This window comes from Cuculus canorus, chromosome 10 (genome assembly GCF_017976375.1).
Source record: "Cuculus canorus isolate bCucCan1 chromosome 10, bCucCan1.pri, whole genome shotgun sequence".
Taxonomy (NCBI): Eukaryota; Metazoa; Chordata; class Aves; order Cuculiformes; family Cuculidae; genus Cuculus; species Cuculus canorus.
In genome coordinates this window covers 19,901,181-19,924,670 of record NC_071410.1, presented here as the reverse complement: position 1 = coordinate 19,924,670, position 23,490 = coordinate 19,901,181, and the positions used below count along the sequence as shown (strand labels likewise).

Genomic DNA, 23,490 nt, shown 5'->3' with positions numbered 1-23,490 from the left:
ACCTCTAAGCACAGCCAGAAAGTAAACAGACACCCAAGATGCTGACACTACTGGACAAAATAAAAATCCTCCACCTACAGACTGGTTTAAAGCACAAATTTCATTTCTGTCCCTTTCTCTCCTGCTCTGAGTAGCAACATGGATTGCTCTGCTCTGAAAACTGGACTTTTAGAAACTGATGGTGCCAAGCTTGCTCTGAGTGGCCAGGAGTGATATGCAGGCCATGTCAAACCAGATTCCTCCTGGAAAAGATTTCTAAAAGATCACTGGATAGTAGTAGCACAGCCAAATCAGCCCCAGGCATACGGCTGTGGCATTGGCATCTGCGCGTCATCGCTGGGTGAGTGCCCCAAATAGCCTTTTGCAAAGAGGCAACCTGAAATGAATGGCAATGTGATGGAAACAGAATGGATTAACACATTGGTCAGCTGTCAACCCAAACTCTCAAAAATGTTTGGAGCAGGGCAAGCCATGCCATTTTCTCAGATGACAATCATGTTTCAATAGGTGTCTGCTAATGCCAGCAGTGAATGTCTGTATCAGAACTGCTCACACGTACGCACATACACACATACAGCGTTCTGGCAAATAAACAAGGTTTCTTGTCCTGGGGCAGTCCCAAAGCCAAAACAGAGCTCTGCCCCCAATCCTTAAATTGAAACTCTTTAACAGGGAAGCACTTCAGCAGTAATACAGAAATCTTCTCAAATATGTCATTATTGACAGCAATACACCCGCAGGGAATACGATTAGTCTAAGGGCAGGAACAGCAGCCAGCTGCTCGCAGCAGGGGTGAGGGTCTTTCTGCCTCCAAGCACTTCTGCAACCGTGGCAGATGTTTGTCTTTTTTTCCTTCCCCCTCTTTCTTTTCCTCTTTCCTTTCTCCCTTTTCTACACAGAGTCAGCAATTTAAAGGTTCCAAATTCACCAGCAGTTTGCAAGGCGGAAGCTGGAGATGGTTGAGAGGTGGAGGGCTCCCATCGCGTCTCAACAGGAGCTGGTTGGGAGGAGAGGGCAGAGGAAGCACGACTGACCCTCATGTGACAGGAGATGAGAAAACCATGGGACTTCTACCAGTCATACGCCGCTGAGCACAAATCTCACATCCTCAGGGCACTTGGAAAAGGCCCTTAAAGGCCCTAAGGATTGTGTCTGATTTTGTGGGCTCCAAACCCAGCCTGGAAGCAAACCTTATAGCAACTCAGAGTCCCCTGATGGTCCTGGAGGAAAGGGTTTTATCTGGGATCAGTACAGGAATAGTTTAGCAGGGCTTACAGCACTCACAAGCCCTTGCACTGCAACCCTGCACAGAGCTGACTCTCCCCTGGGAGCAGGAGCCCGCCAGGGAGGCACAGTTACCATTCTGGAAGAGGTGCAAATGCCTCTCAGCACCACTTCTCCAGCCACACAGTGTCTTCAGGTGCCAGGCTCTTCAGTGGAGGCAAGTTTTAACTTTCTGAGCATTGGCCTGATTTCTGGAAGAAGAAATCCCCCTTCCTTTATTCCAGAAACCGTACCAGATATTAGACCACATGGAGAAAATGTAGCAAGAAAGTGCTGTCTCGTTGTAGACTTGCTAGATGATGCTCGTGTCTTATTTCTCTCCCAGAAATCATTGCATCCAATAGCCAATCTCAACCACATCTGACAGCAGTAAAGATCACCAAGACACTCCAAAACTCATGGAAAACAGGGGGCCAACCAGAAAGGACTCTTGATGGCCCTGCAGGTTTAAAGGCAGGGGCAGGGGTTCACCTCTTGTCAGGGACTGGGGCACTAGGGCAGGAAATCAGCCTCGAATCCTATTGCAGCACCCAGGAATTCCAGATCTACTGCCGCTGTGACTGCTTGCAGAGCTACGTTTCCTTCCCTTGTGGGCAGCTGTGGAAGCAAGGTATTTCTCAGGCACCTCAGTGTCTTAAACTGTGTGAAAAGCAGCTTTACTTAACAGTATGCCCTTTTGTGGGGACACCTTACTGTCCACCAGGAAAAATGCTAGCAATAACAGTTTAATTCTCCCAGGTTTAAGCTTGGATTGAGCAAGTCTGACTAAATTTAGAGTTTTATAATTTTTAAAAAACAATCACAGTATTTACAAAAAAAAAGTAGTAGTGATTTTTATCTCACCTCTATCTAGCAAATCAACAGCCACTGGTAAGGTAGGTTCTGCAATATTTTCGACTCAGTGCTGTTGAGCAGATGGTATTTATTGACAAACCTGCTGCTAAATTGTTTGCATTCTCAGGGCTGTAGGTGCAGCCAGCCTGAAGCACGTTCACTGCTCATTACTAAAATACTCATTTCCCTGGAAAACCATCTGTGTCATTCAGTGTGCTGGTTTTGGCTGGATAGAGTTAATTTCCTTCACAGTAGCTGCTATGGGGATACATTTTGGATTTACACTGAAAACAGTGCTGATGGCACAGAGCTGTTTTCCCATCACCGAGCCAGGCTCACAAAGAGCCAAGGCCTTTTCTGCTTCTCACCCCACCCGGTCAGCAAGGAGGCTGGAGGTGCCAAGGGGTTGGGAGGGGACACAGTGGGGACAGCTGAGTTCAACTGACCCAAGTGATATCTCACACCGTATGGCGTCACACTCAGCATATAAAGCTGGGGGAAGAAAGAGGAAGGGGAGGACGTTAGGAGTGATGGCATTTGTCTTCCTAAGTCACCGTTACGTGTGATGGAGCCCTGCTTTCCTGCAGATGGCTTGAACACCTGACTGCCGATGGGAAATAGTGAAGGAATTCCTTGTCTTACTGTGCTTGCATGTGCAGCTTTTTCTTTACTTATTAAACTGTCTTTATCTCAGCCTATGAGTTTTCTCACTTTCTCACCCTTCCAATTCTCTTCCTCATCCTACCACAGGGCAGGGAGCAAGCAGCTGGGTGGTGCTTTGTTGCCAGCTGCAGTTAAACCATGACATTCAGTCATGGCAGAAGCCCAGAAACATTCCATTTCCTTGGCCACCACCACCTCCTCAGCATTATTTATACATGTCCATGCCTGGAATATGTTTCCTGTCTCCTTTCTGAAGCCATCATCACCCACCCTAGAGTAAATACAGGGCAGCAAGAAAAATGAGATATAAATTGTACATATCATTTCCAGATTTTCATCCTCACAAATATGAATTAAAGCCCATAGGTGCAGCAGAGCGGCTAAGAGCAAGACTTGCTGATGGAGCAACCTCAACTACATCGTAAAATGTATTGCTTTCACGTGAAAAGGATGGAGAGAGAGAGAAACAGTCATGGAGTATTATAAAGCGGTACTGGTGTGTGAACACAAGGACTACCAGCTACCTCACGTAAGATATGCTGTCATTCTGGCTGTAGTTTGCCAGAACCACAGAGGCAGTGACTAGTAGACAGCCTTGGACGGCTCCTGCAGAAACACTCAAAGCCTCAGGTCACTCAGCTGTGCTGCAGGAGTGAGGTGAAGGAGAAACCTCAGCCCTGGAAACATTGACACTTCCTTGTCTCCTTGGGACAATGATACAGTTGGCATTGGTGAGCTGACTGAGAGGTGGGTAAGGTATCACTCTATCACTCCCTAGCAACTATTTACATACCTCTAAATTAAATTTCTATGAAACTATTTGCGTACCTAATTGTGCATCTTTCATGATGTCATGGCACAACCCTCTGTAAATACATCTTTAATTTAGGATGAGGAATGCACCTTGCCACTCCACCCTAGGGGGTGGTAGCTTCTATTTCTTTGTCCTTATCTGATTCAAAACATGTAGAACTTCACCCAGAACTTCACACTCTCCTACTAACAACATAAAGTTCTGCGTTGCATAAGAAATGAAGATGTGTCTCTTAAGGTAGATAGATGATGTCCCAAATTGGCTTGTCACTGATTTCCTCCTCTCTGTACTGACAAGAATTCCTTTTCCTTCACTATCATATCCATAAAACATCAGATGTCTTAATAGTCTCATATCTGCCGAAGTCTGGAATAAATGTGAGAAATACCAGAATGACAATGGATGTGAAAATAGAGGTTGCTCAGAGAGGCTAGGGAATCTCCTTCCTTGGAGATCTCCAGCGCTATTCCAAATGGGGACCTGAGCAACCCGAGGCCAGCCCCACTTTGAGGTCCAGCTGTACCACATGACCTCTGGTGGTCCTTCCCAAAATACATGTTCCTATGCTTCTATGACCATGGCAAATGCACCTATGGTGCGCTTTATGATTTGGAATAATTCTTTTGCGTATCTCATCCTAGCATAATTTGTTGTCTGGAATAGGAATTATACAAGCAGACTCTCTTTAATTAATGAATTAAACCAAAAGAAGACACATCCAACCAAAAGAAGACATATCCAGGGAGCACTCCACTGAGATGGTCTGAACCGGTGTTTCCTACCCGTTAGCTTTCAAGCTGTATAGACTGTGCTCAGTGTGTTGGCTTGGCCTGGGCAGATACGGGAGCTGAAGGGCATACACAGCTTGAACCTGGAGCAAGTCAATGCACTGACTGTAGACGGACATTTGATCTCAGTTTTGGACCTGACTAGTACATGGAGTAAAGACAGACTATAGCAACGAGAAACACTCAACTCAGGCACTTTTATGTGAAATTTAGGCTTTCTGAAACAGAGTAAAATAAGAGAGTCCCTGCCGGGTGTGGAGGTAGCACAGAATAGCTGCCGTGCTTCAGCTCACACCCCTCACTTATTGCGCAATAACTTCCCTGTTTAGACAAGTCCTAAGAGATGTAGACATTTATAAGGCGTATTTAATCTTTCCATCTCTTCCTTTCCTACTGTTTTGGTGTTTCCTCGGGCTTTGAAATTCCAAGATCTTTTTTTCACAGAAAATATAAGTCTTAAGATAAAAAATAAGGCAGCTAGAAATTGCCTGCTGACAGTTGGGCTAAAGAGTTCATAACTTTTTCCAGCACAGGAATTGCTAAATATTTTAATAGCAGTGACCATGTTTTAATGCATTTATGCCCTTAGGACTATAGAAATCCTTCATTCACAACATTACCCACCCCAGATCATAGGACTGCTAATATTTGTACAGTGGCATCGTGTATCAAAGATAGCTCCACCTGGGAGCTGGAGCTGTCCCTGCTTATCTTTGTTGTCCTGTTTAACCCCATATTGGGACTGGCTGAGATGGAGTTAATTTTCCCCATAGCAACCCTCAGAGTGCTGTGCTGTGTATTGGTAACTAGAAAGGCACCGATAACACACCAGGGTTTTGGCCACTGCTGAGCAGTGCTCCACAGCTCAAGGCTGTGTCTCCAATATTCCCCAACCCTTCATCCTCAAAAGCCAGGAGGCTGGGGGTGGGCAAGGTGTTGGGAGGGAATGTAGCCAGGACAGCTGATTCAGAGTGAACAAAGGGATATTCCGTGCCACATGACATCTGCTCAGCAATAAAGCTAAGAGAAAGGGCTGGGAGGGGGCATTCATTTTTACAACATTTCTCTTCTACGGCAACCACTACACATACTGAAGCCCTGCTTCCCAGGAAGTGGCTGGACATCACATGCTGATGGGTAGCAGAGAATACTCTTTTCCTTTGCTTCCATTCATGGCCTTTGCTCTTGCTTTATTAAACTGCCTTTATCTTGACCCATAAGTCCTTTTCCATCTTATTTTATGGCCCCCCATTCTGCTGAGGATGGGGAGTGATTGGCTTGGTGGGCACCTGGTGTCCAGCCAAGGTCAACCCACTACTGTCCTTCTTGGTATCCAACATTGGGGCCAAGAGAGCAACAGTTTTGTACTAAACATGTTATAGTTACACTAGTCATTAAGTGGCAAGCTTCTGTGTAGGTCACGACGTTTGTAAGCTTCACTGCTTATCTGTTTTGCTAGGAACAAGCTCCACTGAGGGAACCCAGCCACACAGGAATCCTGGAAGAGATCATGGACAGGCCGGAACACAGAGGTTTTGGAGCATTGCCTGTGAAGAGGTGTCTCATGCCCAAGAGGCACCACCATATAATCAGTTACCAGAAGATGACAGGCGTGATTCTTTGTTTACTGATAGACCCTGTTGTGTTGTAGGAAAACAACAGAAGTGGAAAGTGTGGAGTCCAACACAACAAGTTGTTGAAGCCATTGAAGGAGAAGTTGCATCAAGTCAGTTTGCAGAAGTGAAAGCCATCCAAATAGCCCTACAGATTGTTAAACAAGAAAAGTGGCCAGTACTCTCTCCCTTACTGACTCCTGGATGGTGGCTAATGCCCTATGGGAGTGGCTACAGCAGTGGAAGAAGACCAACCAGCAGCACAGGGGTAAACCCATCTCAGCTGCTTCAGTGTGGTAAGACAGCGCTGCCTGGGTAGAAAACATCACTCTCAAAGTACATCATGTAGATGCCCAAAAGCCATGCCACTGAAGAACATGGCAGACAGTGCTGTCAAAATTGAATAAGTGAAATATACACTATTATGGGTGCAAATGTTTCCTGCTTTGTTGCTTTTATACGTGCAATGCAATAACAGAAGCTTGGTTGAGTGTTTGGCAGTCTTGCACACTTACTTATGGAGCATCTCACTTCAGGGATAATGTCAGCAATAAAGCTTTATTCAGCACCCTGAAATACGAATCAACTGCCAGAGTTTCACTAGAGTTTTGTCTATAATACTCTTATTCAACTGCCTTCTTATTACTCTCCTTACTTATGATATTTTACTTCAAAGTTGTAACCTAAAGTAACTACTGCTGTATTCACAGCTCTTCTGTATCAGTGTTCACATTTACTTTAATGTATAATAAACACAACAGTTAAAAAATACTTTTCCATGAAATGGCATGGGAAATCTGAGTGTTCTGAATGAGTAGTAGTGATGCTGCATTTTTTTTTCCTGAGATTGTATTGCTTCTGGCTGAGATGGAGTTAATTTTCCCAATAGCAACCCTCACAGTGCTGCGCTGTGTATAGGTAGTTAGAAAGGTGTTGATAACACACCAGAGGTTTGGCCACTGCTAAGCAGTGTTCCATAGCATCAAGGCTCTCTCTCCAACAGTCCCCCCTCACCAGGAGGCTGGGGGTGGGCAAGATCTTGGGAGGGAATGTAAACAGGACAGCTGATCCAGAGTGACCAAAGGGACATGCCATAGCATATGATATCTGCTCAGCAATAAAGCTGAGTGAAAGAAGGAAGGGGAGGGCATTTGTTAGTGCTACTTTTGTCTTGCAGAGCAACCGCCTCACATACTGAAGCCCTGCTTCCCAGGAAGTGGCTGGACATCACATGCTGATGGGAAGTAGAGAATAATCTTGTTTTCCTTTGCTTCTATATGCAGGCTTTCCTTTTGCTTTATTGAACTGCCTTTATCTTCACCCATGAGTTCTTTTCCATCTTATTCTCTCCCCTCCTGCTGAAGGAGGGGGGTGATGGAGAGGCTTGGTGGGCATCTGGTGTCCAGCCAAGGTCAACCCATTAGAAAACCTCTTCTGTATTTTTAGCTATGTAATAAGCTGGTATGAAGACAGCAAGGCAAGGAGGACTGGGGCGAGTTGCAGAGCCGTCATTTACGGGCTGTTTGTTTGACCCTGCTGGCGCAGTACCATTAACATGTAATTGATGGTGGTTTGAAACATTCTCCTGGTAACAGCCCAGCTGCGATGGGCCAGTGTCTGTGTTACAGAAACCACTGTCCCATCTGCCAGAGGCTGTGCATGGCCTCCTGTTTGCCCTCTGGAAAATGACAAACAAGTGAATACACAAGCACAGCGAACAAGCCCCCATTTTCGGCTGGACCCTTCAACCAGTTGCTGTCCCACACAATTCTTTGGAGTAATTTTAAATATACAAGACCCATCTCCCCCCCAAACCAGGTCAATGCCAGGCAGACACCACTGCCACAGTTTAACAGATTTTCAAGCTCTCGATGCTTTCCCCTCCAGAGGAGTTTCTCGTGAAGCTCTTCAGCAGCGTTACAGAGGAGCAGGCACACAACCCAGCCTCCGGGCACAGCCCAAGAAGAGTTCAGCTTTATAGATAGAGCACAGAATACGCTCAGCAAGAGGGGTTGTGGTCTTTTTATTTATGGATGTTGCTTCTGCAAATAAAGTCTGCAAGATAAAAATTTGCCAAGGAGCTTTTATACTTTCCCAGCAACCTGCATGAGTGGGAATTTCCATACAGTGTGCAGAAATACTGTGAGGTCCTTCTACCCCTAAGCAAACATGCAGATGGTGATGTTGCTGTACAAGACTCCACAGGAATCATAGAATGGTCCAGCTTGAAAGGGATCTTAAAGACCATACAGTTCCAATCTCCCTGCCCCAGGCAGGGACACCTGCCTCTGGATCAGATTGCTCCAAGCCTTATCCAACCTAGTCTTGAATCTGGTCCAGGGCCTCCTCACAATCACAACAAAACATTTCTTCCTAAAATCCCACCTCAGTCTCCCTTCTTTCAGCTGAAAACCACGCCCCCTCGTCCTATCCCTACACTCTCTGATCAGGACCCCTTTCCCAGCTTTTCTATAGCCCCTTTCAGTCCTGGAAGCTGCTCTAAGCTCCCCCTGGAACCTTCTCTTCTCCAGGCTTAAAGAACCCAACACTGTCAGCCTGTTCTTGCATGGGAGGTGCTCCAGACCTTGGATCAGCTTTGTGGCCTTCTGTGGACCTGTTCCAATAGTTCCATATCCTTCTCATGTTGGGGATTTGAAGTCCAGATGGAGATCTGTGACAAGTGGTGTCCCTCAGGGGTCTGTACTGGGACCAGTGCTGTTTAATATTTTCACCAATGATATAGACAGTGAGATCGAGTGCACCCTCAGCAAGTTTGCAGGTGACACCAAGCTGAGTGGTGTAGTTGCCACCCCGGAAGGATGGGATGTCATCCAGAGGGACATAGACAGGCTGGAGAAGTGGGGCTGTGAGAACCTCATGAGGTTCAATAAGGCCAAGTGCAAGGTCCTACAACTGGGTCGGGGCAATCCCCGATTTCAGTACACGATGGGGGATTATATGATTGAGAGTAGCCCTGCAGAGAAGGACTCAGGGGTGCTGATTGATGAGAAAGTTGACATGAGCTGGCAATGTGCATTTACAGCCCAGAATCAAAAGCCCCTGCATCAAAAGAAACGTGTCCAGCAGGTTGAGGGAGGGGATTCTGCCCCTCTGTTCTCCTTTTGTGAGACCTTACCTGGAGTATTGTGTCCAGTTCTGGAATCCTCAGCATAAGAAGGACATGACACTGTTGGAAAGGGTCCAGAGGAGGCTACAAGGATGATCTGAGGGCTGGAGCACCTTCTATAGGAGGACAGGCTGAGAGAGTTGGGGTTGTTCAGCCTGAGAAGGCTCTGAGGAGGCCTTATAGCGACCTTCCAGTACCTGAAGGGGCTACAAGAAAGCTGGAGAGGGGCTTGTAGTCGTAGGAAGAGGGGAAATGCGTATAAACTGGAGAGGGGCAGATTTAGACTACACATGAGGAGGAATTTCTTCACGATGAGAGTGGGGAGGCCCTGGCCCAGGTTGCCCAGGGAAGCTGTGGCTGCCCCATCCCTGGAGGTGTTCAAGGCCAGGTTGGATGGGCCTTGGGCAGCCTGAGCCAGTGGGAGGTGTCTCTGCCCATGGTAGAGGGGTTGGAATTGGATGGGTTTTAAGGTCCCTTCCAACCCAAAGTATTCTATGATTCTATGATTCCAGAGCTGGACCCAGGACTCCAGGTGGGGTCTTTCGCAGCAGAAGGTTTGATGTATGGTTTAGCAGTGGGCAGGTACGGATGGACTCGATACTCTCCAAGCTCTTCTCCACCCAAACCGCTCCGTGACCGACCCCACGCTCGGTTCCGCGGTTCCCGCCATGCGCCGCGCGCCTCCGGGACGGGGCGGGGCGGGGCGGGCGCGGCGGTCACGTGACGCCGCGGCGGCCACCGCCATTTTGACTGGGAGCGTTAAATGTGAAAGGGAAAGCCGGGAGGGCGGCCGGCGGGAGCGCAGCGCCTGAGGGGAGCGGCGGGCCTACCGCTCGTCTCTCCCCCCTTTCCGTCGAATCCCGGTTGGTAGCGAAAGAGTCGTAGGGCGTCGTTGCCACCCCACCCGGGGAGGCCGCGCTCGTCCCCGGCTGCCGGGGAAGCCGCCAGCGCCGATGATGTCGGGGCAGTCGATCACGGACCGCATCGCGGCGGCGCAGCACAGCGTCACCGGCTCGGCCGTCGCCAAGGCTGTGTGCAAGGCGACGACCCACGAGGTGATGGGCCCCAAGAAGAAGCACCTGGACTGTGAGTGGGACCTCGGGGCTGCGGGCGAAGGGGGGAGAGGGAGCGCCCCGCGTCGTCGCTTAAAGTCGGGTGAACCCGCCTGGTTTGCTCTCCAAAAGTTCTTTTACACGTGGAAAGAGTGAGCTTTGCAACACCCAGCCTGGTGAACTCTTCCCCGGTAAGAGCAGCTTGGCTGGTGCGCTCTGGATGCAGCGGGGCTTTTTAATGGGCAGCTGAGAAAGGCGGGTTAAGTGATGTGAGTGAGAAGGTAGATTTTTTAATCCGTCTTGCTGTTGGAACACAACTGTTTAAATATTTCTAGCATTTGCCGGGATATCAGGGCTTTCTGTCTTAGAGCTCTTGAAACAAGGTGAAAAGACTTGAAATGAAGGAAAGGGAAAGGCGAAGAAGAACCACTAAATCACCAGAATGAGGGTATGTTGCCACTGATATACTTAATATGTTAAAACTCCATTCTGTATATCAGGAAGCTACCATTGATACCCATAAAAATATTAGTGGCACTCCTTTGCCTCAGGTTTAATAACTGGATGGCAATCGAAGTTAGTGTTGGATTGTTCAGAAGTGCTTCAGGCTTCGTACATTATGCAGTGTCCCTGTTCACTGTCTGTTCCTCAAAATCAGGGGAGCAGGCTGGTGGTTTTGCAGAACTCATCCAAGTTGGTGGTATTGAGTCTGCTGTTCCAGCTTTTGGAATCAGCTTACTCATTTATGTCGTTTGAGGGTAGTTTGGCTCTCTGATGCTGTGACATTCGTCTAATACAGACTTCTTGTGTGCAAACTTTTGACGTGGGTTAAATAATTAAAGAAATATTTATCTTGTTTGTTAGTCATCTGAATGGGTGGAATCCAGCTGTAATAGTGAATATTGCAGCTCCTGTGTTGGAATTGAGAGCCTTAAAACTGAGTAACCAACAACTTCTTTCTTAAAGATACCTTTTTTGACATTGCCTTATTTTATCTTGTCTTGTGTTGTTCTACCACAGGCAAAACAAAATTAATGAGGTAACCCTTGAGCCCAGAAATGGCAGTGTAACAGGAAGCCAGAGAGCTGTGACAGTTTGCTCAATAGCTTAAAAGCTTCCGAAGCTTAAAAGACGTAGTGTATTGTTTGAAAATATCCTTAAAGTAATGTCATCTACTAGAAGTTACCCTCACAAAATAAGAAAATGGAAACCTGGAAAAACTTGACTTGATAACAGCATAAACTGAGATTTATTATCAAATTCCTTTGAATGTCTCTTGATACAAACATGTTCAGAGCTGTCAGGCTTCTGAAGGTCCCCTTCTGTGCCAGACAAGATCTGTGTTTTGTTGTATTTCACTTTTTCAGACTTTGGTCTAAAAGACAAACATAAAGCTTAAAAGCTTTTTATTATGACTTGGTAGCTGAAATAAAGGAATACTTTGGTGAGTTGGGGAAGAAAAATATGTGAAATATGGTACAAGGGGTTAAAAAAAGTCCCCATGAACATCCTCTTCATTGAGTATACCCAGGCGCTGCTTTTCATACACCTGCAAACCTTTATGTGGCACTTCTTATTTTGTCACTTCTACTGAAAACTTAGTTGTATTAAATGCAGGTAGGTAAGATACTAGTTTAAGTCTGGAAAAATCACACAATGTGTTTTCAAAGATACAGTGCAAGTACTTTCCAATTTAAGCAAATTGTGAGGAAAAAGTAGTTTGAATTTAATGCAATGCCACTAGTTGTACCTTGGTCGGTACGCGTGTGTCATTAAAATGCTACGTCACCTGGTATTGCTTGTGATTTCTCTTGAAGAAAAAGCTTCACCAAGAATGTGATTTGGGAAGTTGCTGTAGTAGTATCAGGGATTGTGGAGGAGTATCAGTTCGTGCCATTTATTCAGATGGATTCTTGAAAACTCTGCATTGCCACAGTTCCTCAGCAAGAAAATAATACAATATGGATATTTACAGAGAGATATTACACATGCAATGTGTGAATTGGTATTTAAGAGCTTTGGGTTTTGTCTGGTTACTAACTGTTGAGTATTAGAATCATATCCTCTCTTGAAGAGCAAAATCCCCCCCCCCAGACCAAAAAAAAAAAAAAAACTAGCCACCAACAAAACCTACACAATATCAATGGAATATTTGGGGTTTTTTCCTCTGAAAGTAGGTCACAATGTCCTAAATAAGTCAGCAGATCTATTTCTGTAGTGTTTTGTAATATTTTAGGATAACATAAAATGCTATACCGAGGCTGATCTTCTCCCTTAGTGGGGCACCTGAAGATCTGCTCTCTTTGTCTCCAGCGTGGGTTCTCTCGCTTCCTGTCAGCCTCCTGAGTGAGGGTTTCAGTGGAGTGGGGCTGGATGCTGCTTTTGGTGACGTATCTCTTCTTGGCTGATTACCGAAAAGCCACAATAAAAAAAGAGTAAATGAAGTCTGTAGCCAAGCTGGTAACTGGTAAAATAGACTTCTGTGTAGACCAAAATTTTAAAAATACAAATCCCTACATTAATTGCATCTTGAACTTTTAAATGAATACAGTAATAAAGGTGAAACCAACCCCTGTTTAACTTGTATACAGCGCACTTAAGAAGCACAGGGGAGAGGAAAGTAGTTAATTTTAAACTTCTGTACATGTACAAGCTTTGGAAATCTTGTAAGAAGTGATAATTCAGGTACTGTAAAATTGTATTATGTGGCAGAATTGGGCTTTTGAACCTTTAGCTTCAGGAGAAAGTTCCAGTCTCCACCAAATCATCACAAACTTTGTTTCACCAATAACATCACGTTGTGACTATCACAGTTTTGGATTGGGTTCGTATTGGACTCTTCTTTTGGCATCTAGAGGTCATGACTGTTGAGTGAATACGAATGCAGTGTGGTTATTACAGAGGTGTTTGAATTGTGATACGATATGAAGAAATAGTCTCGAACTCTCCCACAGGCACTAAGGTGGCTGTCTTCAGTTAGAAGCTCTTTATTAATCAGTAGGAATTTTTAATATAGTAGCTGAGGAAATTTGACTTGAGAAAAATATGTAGTTAATGTTTTTGTAATCTTTTAATATAGATTTTATCTAGAAATTGCTTAAAGCTTTTTAAAACTTTGTTGGGCCATCATGCATCTTTGTTTAGTGGAGGGAGTGGGACAGAATAGCTGAATTGCTTTGCTTGTAATAAAGTAATTTTAGTTCAGATTTTAGCTGTTAGGTAAATGGACACTTAAAGTTTGTGATCAGATCTGCACTATGAGAGCTTACCCATATAAATATTTGTATGGATCAGGTACTAACTTAAATTAATCTTCCAGCAAGAATGTTGCGTTCCTTAGGCTACCTTGAGAAAGCTTGTGAAGTGGCTCGTCTGCTTTATGGTTTTGTAATCCATAGTTCATGGTGCAACTTCCAAAAAGAAAACTTAATTTTTGTTTTTCAAGACTGCTAAGGTTCAGGAAAGTGGTCTTGATTCTCATGCCTGCTTCAGTTCTGTGAGAAGATGAGAATACAAATATTTAACTGTTATGGTTGTCTTTAACTTATGTATTTGCAGTTCTCTTAGAATAAATGTTCCTGAATCAAGAAAATGATGACTTCCTTGTTACATGAAAGTTGAAAAGTGTCAGTCTTTTGATGCTGCCTGGCTGAGAATTTTCCAAAAACCTGGAAGAAAAAATATATTAAAAATCTGGATTTAGGCATGCTGTTCTCCAAAGAGCTGTGTGGTTTCATAGATGATGTGCCAGTTATTCAGATGAGCTATGGGAGAGAAATCCTCAGTACTTTTCTAGGCAGTAGAAAAAGATTTCCACAGCTCTTCAAGGCTGCTTGAATCGCCCTGTGGTACTTGTCTGGTTTAGAGCTGTCTGATTTTTTTTCTTCTATTCCTTTTCCCCTCCCCGTTTTTTTTTTAATTGGTTTGGGGTTTTTTTATTTTTTCTTTAGCATCTGTGATGTTAACATATTTCTAAATTCCATTCTAGAAATAGCACCACAGTTTCACTTGCCGTTGAAATGATTCCTCTGGGTAACTGGCAGAATACTTTGAGTTGTAAAGTGTTTATATAAGTAGCGTGATAAGAAAATGAGCATCACTTACCCTACACATTTCATTCCAGTTTTTGCTGCCAACATCCATCTCACAGCTGCCCTGCTGTTGGCCTTTCAGGTGCATGCATTTCTTTTTCCACCTTTGCTGCCAGATGTAACAACAGATCATGCTGTTGTTCTGATGTATATATTCTTATTGCAGACTTAGAATCATTAGAGGAATAATGCTTACTTTTTTTAGCTGTGTATCTCAGTTGTTGAAATACAAATGCTGGTTTTATACTAGTAATAACAAAATAATAAGCGATAATAAAATAATAACATAAAAGAATTGACCTGAGTAGCCTTATTAAAGAGTGTTTTTAAACTTAGAGTTTTGCAATGCTGTCTTAGGAAAGTCCAGTTTGGGCCTAAAATATGCATGGAGATTTTTTTTCCCCACTGTTCATTGTTAGTTTAGTATTTTAGAGATGTTTCCTTTACCTAAGCATGTGTTCTTCAGTATTGGCAACTGTGGCTTATGTGTTTGTGCATCCAAGGAAATCCTGAAACCAAAGACCTCAGTTGTGCTAAGTGCCCTTAATAAAAACTATCTTCAGTGGAGCCCGTGTGCGTCATCTTCAGCACGTGTCCAAAGTGCACGGCAATTGCAGCTCACTCGGGTCCTCTTGCATTATGAGTAGTCCTGCCTAGTGGAGTATTTCCTTTTAAAATAGTTTGGCTCACATATTGCAGAAGCAAGTAGCATGCACTGGAAAACCTTGTTAGCATTTTTACAAAATTACTGGAACTGCATTTTTTCAGTCACATGGAACCATACTTGTGGAATAAAACAACTGTATATAAACTTCTCAGATGTGCCAGAATTCTGTCAACTTTTGCTGTTCCTGCCGTTTGACAGAAGAATTCTTTTAGTCTTGTGTACCATAGGCATGAGGCTTTTGAAGGTAGACATCTGGATGGGTTTTTGTGGTAGTAATGCTTTCTGATGGCATGATAAGCCAAAGCGTTTTTTATGGATGTGTGGCTTAAGGAAAGGTGGTCAGTTACAGCATTCAATATAGCCACTAACAGTAGGATTTCTGTAACATTGTACTGGAGCAGCACTATAAGAACGTATTTGTTATCAGTGTTAGAGATAAGTATATGCAAGGAATATCCCAGGTGTTCAGCATCATCTTAATGTCTACTGGAAAGTCTGCTGGTAGACCTTAGCTTGAGGGAAAATGACAAGATTGAAGTCTCTTTGGAGGGTGCTGTCAAAATATGAATGAAATTAGCTTGGCTGATTTGACTTTGGAGCAGAAAGTCTTTGGTTTTAACCTGGATCTTGCCTCCCAGTTTCATTTGTTCTTTAATAAGCACACTTAAATTTTTCACTGAAGATTTAATATTGACTTGCTTGGTGATCATGTGAAGAAAAAGGACTTTGTGCAGAAATAATATTTTTGATAGGCTATCTGTGTGGTCTTTGACCTCAGCAGACCAATGGAATTTCTTTATCTGCTTCCTAGGAGTAATGTTATAGGTGTTGCTCTGTATAAAGTTTGTGTGAGTCTTATTGGTTGTGGGTTTTTTTGTTATAAACTGAGAATAGGACTTGACAGTTCTGTAACATTTCTGTCCTGCTTACAGATACTTCAGTTAAGTGAAGAATACTGAGCATGATATAACAGTAGTGGTTTTATTATGCTTGCTTATAAACTGGTTGGTTTTAGAAGGACTTATTTGCCTTAATATCTTTTGAGAGAATTACTCAGAAATGTCATAATGAAGTTCTCATTCAGTAAGTGAGGCCATTGAATGAAAATTCAAGTTTTCACTATGTATTTCACTATGTATATTCTGGAACTGGGGCTTACTTCATTTTGTGAGGCAGCAGTTGTCCATAGACTGTTTGGACTTGTAGCAATTTTAAATTGCTTCTTAATTTGACATAGCATCTGATGATGATACAGCCGTGAGTGCTGAGCAGCATCTATCAAATGATGTGGGATTTTGAGAATATGCACATTTGTAAATATTGAGGCATTTTAGTACTATTCCACAATAAGCTTTTAATGTATAGCTTGCTTAAAATTTCTTTTCAGGAGTTGTCTTTTTGTGCAGCTATTTCAGCTCAGCTTTTTTGTGTTACCAGTAAAGACGAAGGTTTTCATCCCAGCTGGAAAGTTTGGTACATATCTGGAAGCTTTTGACATCGGAATGAAATTAATAACTTACTAGAATTTGCATTTTGTAGATTGATACTTCAACAAGATACCATCTAAAACTCTTTCCTCTGGTTATTAAATTATTCTAATTGGGGATCCTTAATCAAAAGACTCTATGTTCTTAATAAACAGGCCTTTAATTAAGATACATTTGTAATATATTCCATGCACTACTACAGATATAAATAAGTGCAATATTTCTGTGAATGTTTGTCCTAAATTACCAATGTATGATATGGAAGTGAATGTTTAAATTGCTTCTGATAATGTAGTCAGCCCTCTACATACTGATAATAAGACAAATAGGTTAGCCGTTTCAGTGGCGCTGACACCTCCCAGTTGCTGCCCAGCTTCCCAAGTCTCTGTCCTTCTTTGAGTGCATGCAGGCAAACACAGACAGTGGTGCAGCTCTGCAGCCAGCCGGCTGCTTGCAGACTTGGCTTAAATAAGAGGCCAGAAAGGAAGCTTTTCAAACTAGGTGTTTGTTTTGCTGGCCTTGCCCAGTCCTTAAGGTATGCTTTGATCACACCTGAGCAGAATTAGGCTCAGAGAGAATACATGTCTAATATGCATGTCTTGAGGGATTTAGAATAGTCCTGGATTCGGTTCTTTGCTGTCTTCTCAGCAAGAGCCTTCACTAGCGTTCTCAGGCAGGCTTTTTTTCCCATGTATCTGCTGCAGCCAGTTCTGGCTCTGTACCAATACTCAGGCAGAGACTTGAAGCTTGCTGTCTCTGACCTCCTGAGTTAATGTTCTACTACTGAGTTTATAACCAGTCTTGGACGTAAAGAGCTGCTTTTTTTTTTTTTTTTTTTTTTTTTTTAAATACAAAAGCCTGAAATGTGCCATGATCCACCAGAAAATACACAGTAGGTTTGGTGATTAGGTTATTTTAGCTAAGTGGAAAGGTGTGTAGATGCAAATTCTCACTCTTAATTCTTGGAGAAAAGAGGCTTATTGCACGTTTGTAGCATCTCATTTGCTGTCATGTGTCTCAGTACTCGGACTTAGGTTGGAGTTGCAGGTTATGTGCTGCCTGTTGATCTCTTGAGGTATTCGGGTCTTGGCTTATCCTTGCTTCTCTTATTTTCATTTTTTTATTGGCAGATGAGTGGCTTCAGGCATCAAGCATCCAGAAAGTCTACACTGGCTTTCAGACAACAATTTGGTTATAGAATTTATACTGGAGCAGGTTATTTTTTGGTGAGATATTGGGACTTCATAAAATTATTAAAGTTCTTTTGAAGTTCATACTGTCTTTCAGTAAAATGCAGTGAACATGAGCAAAGGATGTAAAATAGCTCAGTTATTTCTTACAGAATTTAAGTTAATGCTTTCAGTATGAATTCTTAATGTAAAAACACAAAAACATGATCCTCTTTGAACATATAACTCATTGTAATGCTTTGATATTTTTTTTTCTTCTTTAATTTAGATCTAATACAGTGCACAAATGAAATGAATGTGAATATTCCACAGTTGGCAGACATGCTCTTTGAGAGAACTGCAAACAGTAGCTGGGTTGTAGTGTTCAAAGCTCTAATTACAACACACCACCTCATGATGTATGGAAATGAGGTAAGGCATGATTAGTTCTATTAAAGCTTCCATAACAATGTTTTTTAAAATTGTCCCAATCTATGAAGAATTGGATATGTACTTGAGTTTTTCAAAACTCTGTTTTTCCTCTGCTGGTGGCTATAAAGTACTTCTCCATGGAAGAAAATGTTCTTACATTATTTCAATACCAAAATGTATCAGTATTTGCAGTTTAATTGCAGGGATCTGGGCTGGGCTGTGAGACAGTGAGTTACTCTTCTAGAATAAAGACTTGAACCACTTCTGATGAGCTTCACTTCATTAGGCTGGTGCTTATCAGTAAGAGCACAGCAAAAGTCTTGTTAGCACTACATAAATACGCAGCCAACCTGTTAACAGATAAGTATACTTACTAAAGGGAGGAGGAATAAGGATACTGCATTATTTGATCTTGCAAATCATGTAATGGGCTAAATCTTTGTATGTTGTTGCCATTATCATTCTTCCAAAACAGGTTTCTATTGCATTTAGTTCACTTACATTATTTCACTGCTGTTTATCAAAAGCTGTCCAGACAATAACATGGCATTAGGAACGGCGCCTCTGTTGCACAAATTCTTCTGTTAAAAGCTAAACTTTGTCTTAGCCAGGTGACAGTTTAGTTCTGAACTTGTGTAGTCATTCTAGTAAATGACAGTTGACTACTGGTTATACTGAAGTGATGATTCTTAAATGTACTGCTTCCTGCCATTAAACTGCTCTGAAAACTTAGTGTCACATCCTCTCTCTGAAGCTCTACGAACTTAATTGAAGTGACCTGTAAAACTGTGTGCTCTTTGTTAGCACTTCCCCAAGTTACTTAATGTGTTTAAATTGTAGTTTCAACAGATAATAGACTGAGATTAGGAAGAATAAGTAAAATTCACTGCTTGGAATTCACTAGGTATTCTGAGTGTGAAGCTAAACTGAATGCTGTAGATCAGTTTTTATATTTTATTCTCTCTTCTTCCAATACAGACAACTGAACCATAATTAAAAAGAAGTCAAAACTTAGAGTTGCGGGCTACCAGTCAGTATGTGTTTGCCCATACAGCGCTTTGTAGTGGCAGAAGAGTTGAATTTTTGTCTGTACCAAAACTGCTCCTCAGCTTCGAATTGGGTACATTTGACACTTGAAAGGATTCCTTTATACCTGCTGAAATAATGTGGCTGGAACACTAGTTCTGTAATTTCAGGTGGAACATGAGTGTACTTCTCTCACTCCTAATACTTTAAGAAGCCTTTTTCTTAAACCGTTAGAAGTCAAACACCTGAATTTTTTATTTTAAGTGGAAGTGAATGCCTGTTTCTTGTGATGAAGCTTTGGTTCAAACAGGTTAAAACCCCACTCACCTGTGCATTGTGCAAGACCTCTGACATCTGCAGGTGAGATTTAGCCTTGGCCCTTTTAAAATAAGATTCAGAACAGTAGTTGATTTTGAAACTTGTAGACACCTTTTGAATATCACTGACCATGTTCCAACTGTTTTTCTTCTCTATCTCTGAGTGCAGTACTGAGACGTACAAAGACCAGATAAAGTGACTGGAAAACAGAATAAGAAGTTAACAGTGCTGTTGGTAGCCAAGCTGCATGTTCTAGACTTGTGTGAACTCCATAGCTATAGGCTGAGAACACTCACGGAGTTATTGATGAGTTGGTACGTGACAAGTTAGGGAATCGTTTGGGCCCCTTGGAAGGTGAAAATGCTGCTTTCAGTTTAAATAGTAGTTGAGAAAAGAATTTTCCTATTGCTGTGCTGAAAAACATGCTAGTTTTGCAGAAAATCGTACTCTGAACCTGGCAGGCAGGTGGATTGGTGGATTCCCACCACAAAGGTGGAAGGAACAGGCCCCATGTGCTGTGGCAGTAGAGGGATTCGGATCAAAGATATAACAAGTCCCTTAAGCTGATCATAAATCCTCTCTTATGGACTGAAACACAAAGAAGCAAGAGAGTCAAGAAGTCACAGACATAACAGATCTTTGTGGAGTGGTGGCAGAGAAACTTTTAAGACTACCTTACTATCTGGATATGTTTGTCTCTTACTCTTGCACTGTTTATGGAGCCAGCTATTATTTGTTGTAACTTAAACATTGTTTATTTAGATCGCTGCATTATACATGTATATAAAAATATGTATTATATATCTAATTGTAACGAATGCTGCTGCTCACCACAGTTCCAGAACCATTATTGTTACTTTGTAACTAAACGTGTCTCCCATTTCTACGGCAGCAGTAGAGCTACGCAAACCTTGGGAGCTTGGATAACGGCAGTGGTATTTTTGTTTTGTTTGCTAGCTTGTCTGTTCTAAACTAAGTTAACCTAAGCAGTTTCCTCTAGGATTATTAGTCTTTTGTTCACAGGCAGTAATGTTTTTCTGTTTAGTTTAAATTTATATTTTTGCCAAAACGAGTTTTGGATTTCAGAGGCCTTGCTAATCAGTAGTTTCAAGTTGTCCTTTATTTTTTTCCCTTTTAACTAATTTCTCTTGTTGGTAGAGGTTACTAGAAACAGTTACAAGGTAACTGTAGCTTTCTTTTACTGTGCTGAAATGTTTTGAGTCTCACAATATTCTCAACTTTTTCTTCACCCACAGCGCTTTATCCAGTATCTTGCATCACGAAACACTTTATTCAATCTAAATAACTACCTGGACAAAAGTGCCATGCAGGGTAAGGATCTTTGACTCTAGGAAATAACTCTACTGCTTTTTTTTACTCCGTGATAGTGCCTGTGTCAGTGCTCTCTGGGAGACAATGACATTTAAAGGAAAGGGTATTATGATTATATTGCATGAGGTGCCAGACAACCAAGAATGTAGGCACAAGTAAAGTGAGATTCTGAATTACCTAGCGGAGTACTAGAAACTTGTCCATAATGTATGCGTAATGTGCATATGCAGCTGTAAATTTTAAAGTGAGCTCCTAATGCTGCCTAGAATACAGCTGATTAACGTTAACACAGTGACCTATTTATGCTATTGCATTTTAGTGTCTTAGGAGTAAACGTTAGTGTTAAGGTGCATTGAATGGTAACTGGGATGTGCTATATAAATTGTGGGAACTTCAAATCTCTGAGAAGTCTTTTAAGTGCTTGCCAGTGATAGAAAACACTTTTGGGGTTTTATGTGGTTTTTGAGGCCTTGCAGGTAAGTTACCAAAGTCTTTAGCATTTTGCTAGAAAGAGATTTTTAGTTAGAATTCAAAAACGTCTTAAGAGCTGCTTGGTTCTTGCTTAATATTTTATGCTTGGTTCTTGACTGATAGTTTAATGCATATAGGTGTTGATTCTCATAGTTGTGATGAATGCTTTCTTAATCCTAGTAAGTTGAGAAGAAATTGTAACATTACATCTGGAAATGAAAGATGGTGAACCTTAAGACTGGGAAGTGCCTATGAAGGGCTTTTTGTGCAAGCTGATATAAAATGGACAAATAGGAGAATAGCTCCTGAAGGATTAGAGACTGTACCCATTCAAAACATCTGACTTATACATGCTTAACTTTTAGGCTATGATATGTCTACCTTCATTAGGCGGTATAGCAGATACTTGAATGAAAAAGCACTTTCATACAGACTTGTAGCAGTTGACTTCACCAAAATGAAAAGAGGGTAAGACTGGTACTGTGTGGTTTTTTTTTTTGGTTTGGTGTTTCATGCTGTGGGGGATGAGGGTGGGAATACCACTTGTTCTTGAGATTATCATGGAGTAGTGCTCCTTTTCGCGCTTAGAAGCAATACAGCTTTGTTGCAATAGTGTAATATACTGCGGTCTCTTGGTAACTTGTAAACGTGTTTCCTACTCTGTAGGATAGATGGGGTGATGAGAACCATGAATGCTGAAAAGCTACTGAAAACCCTTCCAATCATACAGAACCAACTTGATGCACTCCTTGATTTTGATGTAAGTATTTTAAAATCAGTCTTAGGTAACGCTTTGTCATTTTGAGTTTTATTATTTTATTAAATACTAATTTACTTTCTCATTGCTTTCTACACAGGCAAATCCAAATGAACTAACAAATGGTGTTATAAATGCTGCCTTTATGCTCCTCTTTAAAGATTCCATTAGGCTTTTTGCAGCATACAATGAAGGGATTATTAATCTTTTAGGTATGTGAGAACTTCTTTTAGCTTTTGAACTTTTACTGGGAGTAATAAAAAATATAGACCATTTCTGACTGCAGTTTCTTAATAAATTGTCTCCTCCATTACCATTAAATTAAGTCTTTCTTAGTTTCAGTGGCTGCTAGCTTAGGCGTAAATGTATATTCCTATCTAGAAGAATGCATCTTGAAACAGAAATTGAGATGAGGGGGTGACTGGTGAGATTAAAACAAAGATACTGTAAATGTGCAGTGGATGATCTTTGCAGTTGGGCTGTAGAAGTATTCGTGAGATATCTGGCATTTTGAGTATTTAGCGTAGTCTCCGTATGACTTCTGGTTTCCCATACTTTCTCTATAGCTTGACTATTCACCTTTTACCTGGATCTACATGAGCCTGGCAGGTTACATGTAGAGTTTTTTGTTCAAGTGGGTTGAACTCTTAGCGAAGCCTTATGACTATACAAGCAAATGTCTAAATGAAAACATCCGATCTATTTGTTCTGTTAATCCATTAGGTTTTACTTGGTGAAAGAGCTGTATAGAGGAAAACCATAAAAAGTGAGGGATGTGGTTGATACTTCTTTTGGTAGGGCAGTTTATGTACCACTTCAGTAGCCATTCTGATGTCATTTAGATATTAAGGCCCTTTACAAACATCAAAACATGTTAGTGTCTAAAAATGTGAATATGTTCCGGGCATATTTTCAAATGCTAATTTACCTTGTTGCCAGCTAATAAGCTGACTTCTTGAAAATATTCCATAATTTAATGATTGCAGTGATTCACATCCATGCTTAGTAAAGCTTTTTGTTATATCCTAATGCACTGAAGTAGAAAAAGTCTGTGTGAAACACTTGTTACGGACAGTGTCAGTTATTTGTGTAGACTTTAAAACTCTGAACAGCTTTGAGTTACTCCTGTCCTCTCTCCGAAGCTTGTCTCAAATTAATGTTAATACTGTGTCAGCTTTTGCTGGGCAGGGTATTATCTTACAAGAATTTCATTTGCATCCTCAGAAAGATATTTTGATATGAAGAAGAACCAGTGCAAAGAAGGCTTGGATATTTACAAAAAATTTCTGGCCAGAATGACCAAATTGTCAGAATTCCTCAAAGTAGCAGAGGTAAATAAACCTACATCTATGGAAAGGGTGTCACTTAGCTGTCTCTACTGGTACAGTAGTCTGTATTCATAATAACTTCACAGATTAATGTTTGCTTAACTTCCTTATACAAGAATTATTCTACGCATGAGGTGTTTTAAAGATTGTATACAGTCATTAATAGGAAGTGAGTATCTGTTTTATTAGCCAGATAACATAGTAAACTTTCTGAAGTGCAATTAAATTTTACTGGTC

At 41.9% G+C, this 23,490-nt stretch overlaps 1 protein-coding gene across 6 annotated transcripts in view; it reads left to right on the top strand.

Annotated features, from left to right (window-relative positions):
- Positions 1 to 9,851: 9,851 nt before the first annotated feature.
- The window catches only part of LOC104060500 (phosphatidylinositol-binding clathrin assembly protein), a 31,318-nt gene continuing 17,679 nt past the window's right edge, over positions 9,852 to 23,490 (top strand). Inside the window, exons 1-7 of one of the 6 annotated variants that reach the window (XM_054075424.1) lie at positions 9,852 to 10,209; positions 17,879 to 18,021; positions 20,622 to 20,697; positions 21,534 to 21,636; positions 21,835 to 21,928; positions 22,026 to 22,137; positions 23,150 to 23,256. In XM_054075424.1, the coding sequence (XP_053931399.1) occupies positions 10,077 to 10,209; positions 17,879 to 18,021; positions 20,622 to 20,697; positions 21,534 to 21,636; positions 21,835 to 21,928; positions 22,026 to 22,137; positions 23,150 to 23,256 (768 nt within the window). In that variant the 5' untranslated portion in view covers positions 9,852 to 10,076. Of the gene's footprint in view, positions 10,210 to 17,627; positions 17,647 to 17,878; positions 18,022 to 19,533; positions 19,680 to 20,621; positions 20,698 to 21,533; positions 21,637 to 21,834; positions 21,929 to 22,025; positions 22,138 to 23,149; positions 23,257 to 23,490 lie in introns of those variants that run through there. The other 5 variants (XM_054075425.1, XM_054075427.1, XM_054075429.1 and 2 more) reach the window with 5 other exon arrangements.